This window comes from Leuresthes tenuis, unplaced genomic scaffold, assembly GCF_036924035.1.
Source record: "Leuresthes tenuis unplaced genomic scaffold, fLeuTen1.0.hap1 SCAF_15, whole genome shotgun sequence".
In the NCBI taxonomy this organism is placed as follows: domain Eukaryota; kingdom Metazoa; phylum Chordata; class Actinopteri; order Atheriniformes; family Atherinopsidae; genus Leuresthes; species Leuresthes tenuis.
The window spans coordinates 29,682,850-29,695,038 of NW_027325369.1; the positions used below are offsets into that span (position 1 = coordinate 29,682,850).

At 41.1% G+C, this 12,189-nt stretch overlaps 1 protein-coding gene across 1 annotated transcript in view; it reads left to right on the forward strand.

Annotated features, from left to right (window-relative positions):
* The first annotated feature begins 2,036 nt into the window (after positions 1 to 2,036).
* Positions 2,037 to 12,189, forward strand: part of pdss2 (prenyl (decaprenyl) diphosphate synthase, subunit 2) — a 29,325-nt gene continuing 19,172 nt past the window's right edge. The window contains exons 1-2 of the mRNA XM_072365528.1: positions 2,037 to 2,516; positions 9,796 to 9,930. Of these exons, the coding sequence (XP_072221629.1) occupies positions 2,269 to 2,516; positions 9,796 to 9,930 (383 nt within the window). The 5' untranslated portion in view covers positions 2,037 to 2,268. The remainder of the gene's footprint in view (positions 2,517 to 9,795; positions 9,931 to 12,189) is intronic.

Sequence of the window (12,189 nt, forward strand, 5' to 3'; positions counted from 1 at the left end):
ACCTCATTTGCATCTTTACCACATAACATTTCTAGAAAAGAACAAAAAAACCCAACTGTAACTAAATATGCAGCATGAAGGGAAAGATGGTGGATTTGCTTTAGTTTCTCGGTGACTTATTCACATCTTCCAGAGACTAAAGCTGGTTTATGTTGTCCTGCACGATGGAGGATTTAAAGACATGTTTGCTGAGGAAACATCGTCTTTCAACAACTTTCTTATTCTTGATATCGATGTAATTTCCCAGAGAGCCTTTAAAAACTTCCTGATCTTTTCGGCTTCACTGAACCTTTGGCTCCAGTTGTTTTATAAACCAAAGAGTAACACAGAAAAGACAAAAACAGGAAAACAATGGATATGGTAAAGATATTCGTCTCTAACCTGTCAGCATAATAGAATTTCTGCCACATAACATCTCTAAAAAGAACTATAACTAGAGAGGTTTCAGGATGATAAGTTTAAGTTGAAAAGTTTTTGTCTTTACAAATTTAAACAGTTTCTGTTAGATGTGAGGTGTTGGTCCTGGTTTCTGGACCCTATTGTTAGTCATAAGTGCATTTTTTACAACTGGAAACACCTTGAAACTTTTCTTTTTTCTTTTGGGGATTTTTTCCGGGTTTCCTACAGTCCAAAAACATACATTCGGGTTAATTGTTCTGACCCTCTGACCCTAAGAGCAGCTGGATTTTTTCCATAACACTAATTATAAAGTGAGTATTTTTAATTATAGTGAGAATTATCAAGCGTTCCAGTCATATATTTGGGCGAGATGATGAGTAAATTTGGTTTACAGCTTACTGTACGGCTGCATTACACCCAGGAGGAAACGTTCACGTTACCACCTATTAAAAAATAAATAATCTTTTGAATTTAGAACATACTAATGCCATATTGCCTTAATATTAGTAGCACATTTTTTTGTATATTCATAAAACAAAGTAAACTCTCTATATTTTACAAATCAAACATGTAAATTAGTACGGAAACAATCATACGTTTAGGTGTAATACTTATAAGTTGTTCCATTTTAGCACACAAAAGTTCAAATTCTGTTTTTTGTGCAGTTCAATTACAATTAAAATGCACTTAGCACAAAAGTAGTTGTTCCAAAATAGTAAATGTTAAGTTAACTAAGCATTACCTCAGTGGGATTAAGGTCTGTGCTGAATATGATGTCTCATGCACTCTTCTACTTCTACCCGATGAATCCCAGCATTGTCATCTTGGAATATACTCGTGTCATCAGCTTAGAAATGATTTTCTGATGGACAATCCTGCTGATTCAGTGTTTTCAGGAAGTCTGCTGATCTGCTTTTTTGGCACATAATGATTCTGAGCCTGGACCTGACCATCAATATAATAAAGCTGCCCCCCATGGGCCTGCAGAGGAGGCCCAGGGCATGATGGGAGCTGCATTTATTACCCTTATCATTGGGAAACAGGGAAAATGTGGGTTTGTGAGAACACGTTGATGAGACCCTGTTCTAAATTTGATGTTTTTAAAGCTATTTAAAGCCATTTGTTTCAATTAGCCTACACAGGTATGGCTACACAGGTGTTTTGTTTTAATACTTTTGAGTTTTCTTTGCATTGTTTGTTTGGAAATGCTCTGACCTTCCCTTTTAAACATTGCCACGAGTTCTATAGTTGGTTTCCTTTGATTTGATCAAACATTTAGTTGAGCTACAATCATTCAAGATTTTTTTTTAGCCTTAAATAATAGGATGGACAGTTCTTAAACCCCTGTTGGACAGTAGCAGCAGGTGTGAACTGTCCATAAAACTGATTTTTACATAATTTGGAAAATTAAGCGCTGGGATTTAAACAGTTGAAATGATTAAATTTCAGGTTTTATTATTTTGAAACTGTAACTAAAAGAAAAACTATTAATATAAACTCAAAAGGGAAGGGTGAAAACAAACAAACGGGAGATTTAAAACTGCTGTTCTTACTCTTCGGAGCTCCACCGGAAGTGCCTTCGTCGATGACGCGCCGTTGGTCGTCATTACGTATTGTGATGTATTGTGTCACGCTTTTAAAGATGGCGGCTCCCTGTGAGGGGTCGTGTGTTGTGAAACACACCCGGCTGTTCTTATAGTGACATATTTTACAGTGTGTTCTTATAGAAAGTTTTGTTTAGAGACACCGATGTGTTTCCGATCAGCGACTTATCGCAACGTTAGCGGCTGAATGTGGTCACTTGTTTTCAACATGGTGTGAGTACCTGAAAGCTGCTGTAGCAACTGTTTATTGGAAGTTCAAGAGAAAATGTTTCCAGCGACGTGGTCGCGACTGTCCCGTTTGGCTGTGTCCATCAGAGAGCAGAGGACGCTGAGTCTGTTCTCCAGCTCCGGATCCTCAAACTGGAGCAAAGTGGTCTCCGATGCGGAGAAGATCGTCGGGTATCCCACCTCCTTCATGAGCCTGCGCTGCCTGCTCAGTGATGAGCTCAGTAATGTGGCCATGCACGTCAGAAAGCTGGTCGGGACTCAACACCCTTTACTCAACACTGCGAGGTAACACAAATGCTTCAAAAGTCCTGCTTTCTGCCTGGGCTTCCACTCTACTCTGTCTCCTTCTGGGAGGCAACGCCAGGCCAAACTACACAGACAAATCAGCTTAGTTAAGCTTTACTGTTCATCAGTAAAGACCCACAAATTGATACAAACACATTGTTTTAAATGATTGTTTATTAAGTTAATCAAGACTATTCGGCATAGATAAAGTTTGTTAAATATACTTAATTTTGCATTGCATTCAGTATATGAAAACTTAAGCAAGAAGTTCACCAGAAAACATGGATTGTGATCCATTTTATTGGATGTTAAATACTTAAATTTAATAAACAGATGTGCCTGTTAAATGATTACATGTGACAGTGAATGAAGAGACAAGTTGGTGTAATTAATCAAGCAGAAAGTTTTATTTAAAAAGTGACACCTGTACAGCTCATTATCATAGAGCCTGAAAAACTCTCTTTGTGAAGTCCAATGTGCTGCTTTACTGCTTTTGTTGCAGTTCCACTTCACACCTCCTGCAGATCCGTTCTTAGTATCCTCTTTCATCCCTCTGTCTCCATCAGGCCAAACAGCAATTTATTACAATCAATAGGAATTTGTTTGTTTTCTCTCAAGCAGCAGCTGTTGCTTTCAGAATGCCTCATCCTTAGATTGTATGAACAGAAATCTCTTTGTGCCCCGTTCTCAGTATTCAAGACGCTAAATCCTTGATTTAATTGATTAAACACAGTTTGATGGATTCAGATAGTGGATTTAAAAGCTGTGCACCCTTAGTTTTAAGGGTCCTGGATGAAATTAAGAGAAAAGCTAATTTTCCTTTATTTTCCACCACTTAATTTGTGCCATTCTAATGATTTAATCTTTTTTCACTAAATTTTTAGCCAACTTTATTAGATTTTATTGGTGTTTTTAGTTGTTTACTTTATCCAACTGTGCAGCACTTTAGTCAACATTGTTCCCTCCAATGTGCTCCATGAATAAACTTGACCTTGACCTGTTTGATAACAGTCAGTCAGTCGCAGTTCGATGAGCATCTGTCGTTGGGATTTTGATCACAAGATCAAGTCATATCTTCCCTTCACATCCAAATCCTAAACAAATCTGTCCACTGCATGTTTGAACAAAAACTTGAGAAATGAGTGTTTTAGCACATCTTTTAAATCAATAAAGCGTCTCATAAAACCAACTTCACGTGACTTTTACATTTAGTTTAATTAGCCTGTTTAAGGTTAATTTTGGTTTCCCCATCCCCCTAAATATTTGACCAACGTTTTTTAGCCAAACAAAACAAAAGCCAAGCGGACAAGATATGTAAGATATTCTTACATTATGGTGAAACTACCACAGCATGCACAACAATGTGAAGTAGTTTCAAATTTTCTGGAAGGTGCACGAAAAGTGTGCCAGAAAAATGAGCTTTGATTAACTCCTTGGGGAAAAACTTCCAATTTACAGTGTGTGACTATGACTACTTTGGGTATTATTTATGAGCTTTTCTGTGTCAAAGTCAGTTTTATTGGTTCCAAACACAAAGTCCCAAACTGGCTCGTCTTTGCTTTACTTTTGGGAAGATGACCAAAGAGGGGAGACGGGACGTTCAAACCTGTCCCATAACTGGAACTGCTGTAGATTTGGTTGCTTTTTTTCCAAATATCGCCTCATCTCAAAGGAATTTCCTGAGTTTTCCTTTGTTTTCTCAAAATAAAATCACAAACTTAGAACAGAAAAGAACTGGAAGACAGAGTCCTCAAACTCAATCCCGACATGCGGACGGGTATGATGGAAACAGGAGCCCAAGGGTGTAATAACCTATACGCCTAAATCTGATATGACAATCCATTTGGGTGTTGTAGCAGCAGGGGGTGGGGGCAGCGAGGAGAGGGGTGCCGCAGACCTCTTGACAGTCTGACTCCTCACTGTCAGCTCGGGTTGGCTGGTTCGTATTTCCCACTGTGTCTCGGCCTTAGACGCACGGCAGATAAAAATATCCACAATAGCAGACAGGCAGCCCCTCGTGGAGTTGGGTTTCGGTTTTTCCTTTCCTTTCATTCTCAAAATCTGCTGCTCAGCTAACTTTGCCCCAAAGTGTGGAGTTACAGCGAGGGGACTGCGGCCCAAGAGGAGAAACTTTACTGGCTTTAAGGACAGTCCTTGAGAGTTTGACTTGAACTAGAATTCCCTTCGACTGGTTCATGCCTTTTTCTAATTTTAATAAGATCTTGTTTTGTGAACTTTGGGGTGACTTTAAATGATGCGTAATAGGTCTGCAAGCTTCTGCCTCAGTGTTGACATTGAAACTTAACTGCAGCAAGGACGGAGCTTAAAAAACAGACATAAAGAGCCGATCAGACTGACTTTAGATTGAGGCCAAAGAACAACACTGAGATGTGTCCAGAAGTGAAAACAAATCGCTGTCGCCAATGTGCAACCTTCAAATAACTTCACAAAAACACCAACTTTTTCATTTCAAGCGCCTGAAAACTTGAAGTTTTTACATTAGTTTTTAAAACAAAAAATCAAGATAAAACTTTTTTATCATTGATGAGTGTAACTGAAAGTGTTCGAGTCACTCGGGTCCATTTCCATGTTGTGCTGCCAAATGACATATTTCTGCACTTTCATGAGCAGAAACAGCAGCAAAGAAGTTGATTAGACAGCCTAAAATGAGGATGTTGCATTATTTTCTGAAGTAAATTGGCAGAAGATTTAAGAAGTGGCATGTCTGCTATGTGCTAACTAGCTAAATGTTTGGTTTTCATGACAATAAAATCTTTCTTTTTCCACCAAAACATGTGCTAACCCGTGCTGGTTCTGACGAAAAACTGATGCTGCCTTAGCAACAAGTCTGCTGGTTCAGAGCAAAGAACATCTTAGTCGGGGGCTGAGGGAGGGCTTGTGTTGACCAACCAGACCCAGACCGACTAAAAGTTTCTGACTGCCAAAGAAGACGCTAACGTTGCTCCTGGTCTGCTTTATTTGTAAGACCAATGTGTGCAAAGTTGTTAAAGAACACGGGCTGTTTTCAGCTGAATTTATGAACCGTGTTTTTAGCATTGACTGCGTTTTAATTTCACCTTTTTCACTTTCTAGATTCTGCTGAAACGGTACTTATACATCCAGTTTTCAGTATTTTGAACAGCATTTATAAAAACACGTATGGATGGCATTAAAATGATGAAATAAGATCGAAACTGTTCCAGAATACACTGCAGGAAAGATCAGACTGTATCACTGATTACACGTCTAAAGCGATCTAATGTTGTGCCTTTACCGTAGTTTTCTGTCCAGCTGTGAAAAAGCTAATTGTTTTTCCCAGAGGTTCTGAAGCTGAGCCAGTTCTGATCTGACTCCAGCATCAGCCCTACACCAGCACCTGGTTTAAGTTGGTGAAGAAGTGATATTTGTGGAGCTGCTGTCTGGGGCTTTTATGCCTGTTGCAAAGTAAAATAGTGTAATGAAAGCAGTAATGTTTAAAGTCTGGACTGGAAAGGCTCCTGTACAGGAACCCGACCATCAGAAACGTCTGGAGCATCTGTAAACATCTGTGAACATCTGTCCCTCTTGTCTTTTTGGTGCATTATGCAATGTCGGCTCTATCGGGACCTCGTCTGGGCTTTTTTTGGCCACCTTGTCATGTTAAATCGCCGTTGGGTCGGCCAGAGAAGGAGATAGAAATATCCACATGGATGAGAATTGTTGGTCTTTCCGGCCAACAGACCATACAGCCCAACATCTCTGACAAAACTCGTTCTCTCTCAGGCTGTAAGGAACCTGGGTGTCATGATTGATGACCAAGTGACCTTCTCTGAGCATGTGTCCTCTGATGCCCGGTCGAGCCGCTTTGCACTATTCAACATAAGAAAGATCACAACAAGCTAACCAGCTCCTGGTACAGACCGTGGTCGTTACTACTAACAGGCCTCCCAGCTCGTGTAATAAAACCGCTTCAGATGGTCCAGAACACGGCGGTGATCTCCTGAAACCCCGTCACCCCGCTGGTCATTGAGCTTCACTGGCTACCTGAAGCTGCTCGCAACAAAATGAAATCACTAATTCTAGCCCACAAAGTGATTTCTGGGTCTTCTCCCAACTACCTCAGTGTTAAGGAACATCGTCTGGCGATGCACTCCAGACTATTCCCATCCATGGTCCCCCATTGGTGGAGTGACCTATTGAGTGCTAACCGAGCAGGAGCGCCCTTTTCTACCTTCAAGAAGCTTTTGAAAACCCTACTTTTCCAAGAGTGCCTCCTCTCGTCTCTTCTTTCTTTACTTATTTACATCATATTTGCAGAACAATCTATTGATGCTCTTTCCAGGGTACACAGCCCAACGTGTACGTTAACATGTGTGCACGTCAGATCATCCTCTGTGTGCGAATTGATCTGTTTTATCCACGATAGCGAGATTTATGAACTATATCAAAGAGCGCACCAAAGATTTTTCTTTTGCCTTTAAGTTAGTATTGGTCTGAGTTGCTGCTGCTCACAATAATATCTGAACGTTACATGTTAGGACCTAAAACAAAGCATTTCATGTACAGTATGAGGCAAATCATTTGTATCATTTAACTAAAGCATTCAAGCTTCTTTTACTAAACCCCCAAAATCCAGCTGACATTGGGTTTCACTGGATTTCACTGGATTTCACTGGATTTCACTGGATTTCACTAAATTTGATTTAAAATCTTTATGAACAAAGCTGATAAATATAATATCTTTAAAAAAGAATTACAAACGCAAACAAAAGACGTAAAACATGATAGAATTAATTTAGTTTTTGATAAATAAATTCAACTTTAACTTTTCTTTTTACAAATTTCTGCCTTTTATGTTTATTATTAAATCATTTAAATTTAGATTTATCGTCCTTGAATGATCTTTTTTTTTTTTTTGCCAACATGTTTTAAAGGAGCACAGAAGAAGAAAAATACAGAAATACAGAAATCTTTTGAGTCAAATAACCAAAATGTTTGGAATTTGAACAGAAAGTGAAATAGTTTTTTTTTTTTTTACTTAAAAATAGTTTTTGAGCTTCTCTGAAACCAGCTGCAGATTTTTATCAGGATCTTTGCAACCTGGGATTTTTTTTTATTAAAAAGAGAGAATCAAATCCTGGAAAGTGCAAAAAACTGTTGGTTCCACATTTATTATTGTAAACATCATGATTTTGATCTATGACGGTATCGGCTGTGGCAGCAGAGGCTCCTGAGGTAATGTGCAGACACGTTTGGCCTCTTCATTCATTCGTTCGTTCGTTCATTACTTAGGAAAATATGTCGTGCCGAGGATCGAAATGACACCCTGTGAGGTCATACATTTGCATGCATTAATTCCAGCGCTGGCACACGGCAGCTTTAGTTGGTGAATTCTTGCACTGCCATTGCTGAGCGGGAGGCGTGGCGACCCGTTCACAACCCTTTGAAATGACAGCAGCCCATTTCTCTCTCCCAGCTCCATCTCTTCTTCACTGTCTCTCTTCTTCCACATCATCTTTGTGCCCACACCCCTTTACAGGAGGGCGGTTGTGATTGATTGATGCATGCTGGCGTGTATTGTGACATAAATATTCATCATGTGCCACCTTCAGGCTACTGGCTTACCTGGAGTCTCCAAGAGGAGAGCAGCTTCATCATTTTTGCTCTCTGGACGGTTTTGTTCTCTCGCCGCTATTTTGCTGTTGAGCAAAAATTTCAGACTGACCATAAATATTTCTCATGAGCTGTAATCCTGACATAATGTCAGCTGTGCCGTAAATTTAACACGTTTTATGTGACAGGTTTGGTTTTTTTGTGGGGGCAAAGCTGCAGGGTATTTTTTCCTCTCAGCACCAGGACATTGTGAATCACTCGTATGTTTGCTTCTTTATACTCCTCCGTTTCGGGTTCCTCCACCACCTCCGCAGAGAGGGCGGGGGCGGAGGTTGGGGTGTCGAGGCCTGTGTCTGGGCATCGAGCGGAGGGGGGCGTGGTCGCTTGTCTGCCTCGGAGCTCCTAACGAGAGTGTGATTCATGGCACAAGGGGCTCCCATAGGGAAAGGATTAGAGGTGCTCTGTCTAACTGCTCCCTGGAGAGAGTAGAAAGATATTTAATCTGCCCACCATCCAGGCAGCTACCGCTGGGCTCTGTGTGTGTGCCTCTGTGAATGTGTCAGAAGGTTGTTGGCAGAGGGGGTTGGAAAACCCCCCATGAAACCCAAAAGAAAGAGCAGTCCTGCAGCAAAACTGATCAATTATATTCCCATTACATTTGCTAAATCGTGCACCATGCTTCGGTGGGTGCTAACTGAGATTATTTTCACAAAAAGCCAAAACTGACGTTTGTTTCTTTTAAAGCAACATCTCCTGCTTTGAACTGTCGCTGCATCCTGATGATCTGTTCAGAGGTGTTAATGGAAACAAGTTCAAACATCTTGAAACACTGGCACAGATGGCTGTGTGCCGACAAAAGCTGCCAAACACTGGCTGAGGTTTCGTTCAAATTTAAAAGATAAGATAACATTTTAAACTATTGAAGTCGTTCCTTTTCCTTTTGTGGATGTCCACTGGAGTATTTGTTCGTTTCCTGTTAGGAAAACGACTTCTTCTACGCAAACCACAGTTGAAATTAGTCTGATTCACATTTCTTATTTGCAGCTTTGATCGTGAATGGAAACTCTGTTGGTGGTGGGAATGTAGCTAATGACACCATAATGACCTTTAGAAAGGGAGCCTTGTTAAACCCTCATGTTTTGGAGCCAATATTCCTTTTATATTTGTATTGCAGCTTGAAATACTTTCACATTAGTGTGTTTTTCACCTTGTGTCCAGCTTATATATGCTCATATATATTATTGAAATGAATTTGCAGCTTTGAAACAGAGTTATTGTAGATTCCAACCCACTTTTACCCTCCGAGTGGCTGTGAAGAGGCTGAAATTTGGAAATAATACTTTGCTTTCTTAAACAACTCAAACTAGACATGGGCTTTGACCTGGAAGCAGCAGAAGAAGCCGGTCAGAAGAATCACAAGAGATGTGAAATGCAGTCGGGAGGTTTTAGTTGGAGATTTTACAGAAGCTTTGGTATAAAACTGTTTTAAATGTCATCAGAGTGGTGGTAGCTGGACAGTTAAACACTTTCTGAGGTGATATCCAGTCCAGAAAGTTAGCATCTACCTAGTTTACTGTGTCAATATTCCTACTTGTACTTAAATAGCTTAAAGCCGACAGATGAGTTGATCAAAGCCTTTTGTTAAATGTGGGATGAACTTTGACCTATGTATGGTATTTCCTTACAGAGGGTTTGTCTACGACAGCAAGAACAACCTTCAGATGAGGGGACTGATCGTCCTGCTCCTGTCAAAAGCAGCGGGGCCCAGCCACGTTGCCTCCGATCTCCTGGCGAAGGACATGGTCAGCGGCATCTACCCCAGGTAAGTCACCTGAGGGTGGGTTTGTGGTTCAGAGCTAATGATTGTCCCAAACTTTTGCTCGTCTCTATTACGCTTCACCAACAAATGTTCGTGAAGTTGCCCCACATTTCTTAACATCTGTCACACTTTTAGCTGCTAATTCGAATCCGCGGCTCCCAGTTTGTGCCTGTTAACACTCTGACAGCCGTTTCTTTCTGCCTTCCACATATTTCTGTGCTGGTTCGTCTGTGGTATTCCACTGTAGAGCCATACGTTTGTACTTTTGTCTCTGGTACGTTGCTACTGGGGGACAAACAGTGAAACAAGATCCTAGTGTCAAGTAATTCTAGCTTGTGGTTATCGTCTGTATCAGTTCCTGTAAGTGAAGCACTACATTATCTCCCAAATGGATGGAATAATGAGGCGATATCCCCACAGTTACAAGATGGGAGGGTTTGTATTTTCCCTTATATTTAGACTTCTTAAAAAGGACATTTAGTAGCTTCTTTGGGCTTTTTTCATATTGGTGAACCGATTATTGTTATTATTATACATGTAAATTGGACCGTTTGATCCTCTTGGATCTAAATAATAATAATTTATTAGGACTATTAAAGACTATTTCTTCTTGTCCTTGCAAGAGAGACAAAATGTTGAAATTAATTAGCTTAATAAATGCTTTATGTAAGCGGAAGTTTCTTATCTCTGGGTTTTTTTTCTTGTTTTATTCACTTGGTTTGTGAACTAAGAATATAAACCTTGTCTTTCTTTAATTGGCCACCGATAACAAACATTAAAGCAGCACGAGAGAAGTGTTCAGTGTGTTTTGCTTTTTAAGGGGGTCAACTAAGCCTTCAAAGTCCCCGTATCAATCAAAGCTGATGTTTAAATCTGATACATTATGGCTGCAAACTTAAATCTTTACCCATGTTATTCCACAGGGGTTAGGGTTAGGGTTTCTCTGGATTAGTACGATACATGTTCGAATGTAAAGAGATAGATGTGGTCTGACTGTAGTGCTGCTTAAATGCTTCAGATAACACCGTGAGGTCCATCTCAGGCCTCCTCACACACCTCAGCTGCCTCAGGGATGTGGGTGTGCGCCAAGTGGTTTCCAGAAGTGACTGCTGTGTTTGGCGTGGCTGCGCACGAGATGCCTGAAAGGCTTCTTTCTTACTGCGAGCTGGCACAAGCGTTTCGTCTGTGCAGAAGCATCCTAATATTAGAGCTAAGCGGAATAAACCAAGCATCATGGAAGTTACTGAAGCCCGGTCCTGTTCTGTCGGTGAGGCCGAGCTGTGTTGGTGCATGATGCAAGTTACTGCGCTCGCATCATGCCAAAACCTGGCACGCGCCACCACAGTGACATCGGATCGCTGAGTCCAAAACGCCGCATTCTCTCAGTCATGAGATGGATCGTCCAAACCCAACAACACTCACACAGTGACACACACACACAGCATGACTTGATCACCTCATTTGCACTATTTTGCTCCCTCCATGTCTCTGCCCCCACCTCTCCTGGGCTCATTAGCACCTCTGTTGATGGCGAGATGGAGGGATGGAGGGAGTCGGGGTGGGGCGGGTTTGAGGAGGGTGATTGAAACCTCCGGGGGATGGTCTCCTCCCTTCTGACAGGCAGCATTTGTAAAACATTTCCCACTCTGCTGCCTGACACTGATGATTCACGAACGCACCACATATAGATGGATAGATAGATAGATAGATAGATAGATAGATAGATAGATAGATAGATAGATAGATAGCCAACCACTTATACAGAAAGTTCAACTTGTACCCATTACACCTTTTAAAGCCATGTTAGTGAACACATCACTGTCTGATGGACAGGACACCTCTTTAAACCGCACACACTCAGATCTGCGAGGCTGTGTTTGGTGGCGAGAGGGAGGAAAATGGAACAGAACAGTCAGGACAAGGGGCGTGGTAATGGGCGTTACACCTCGGCAAGATGGCATCGGTTGCTATGCAACTGGGAACCAAAGCTATTTATACACCGGCCCCCTTGTCCCCCTTTTTCCTCCCCAAGCTCCGCTGCTACTGATCAGGATTGCTAGATTAGAAGTATGGCTTTGGATTGTACATTCCCCGGGGTTCGACTGATGTTTTTTTTTTTAGAGGCCGTTACTTTGTGCAGTCGCTTCACTTTACTGAATTTTGTCAGGAAGGCCACAAAAATGAGCAAGATTATGAATATTCTCATCCCTCCGTTCCTATTTAAGTCCATTGTTACTTTGCAGAAATTGGTGCAATCTGCAC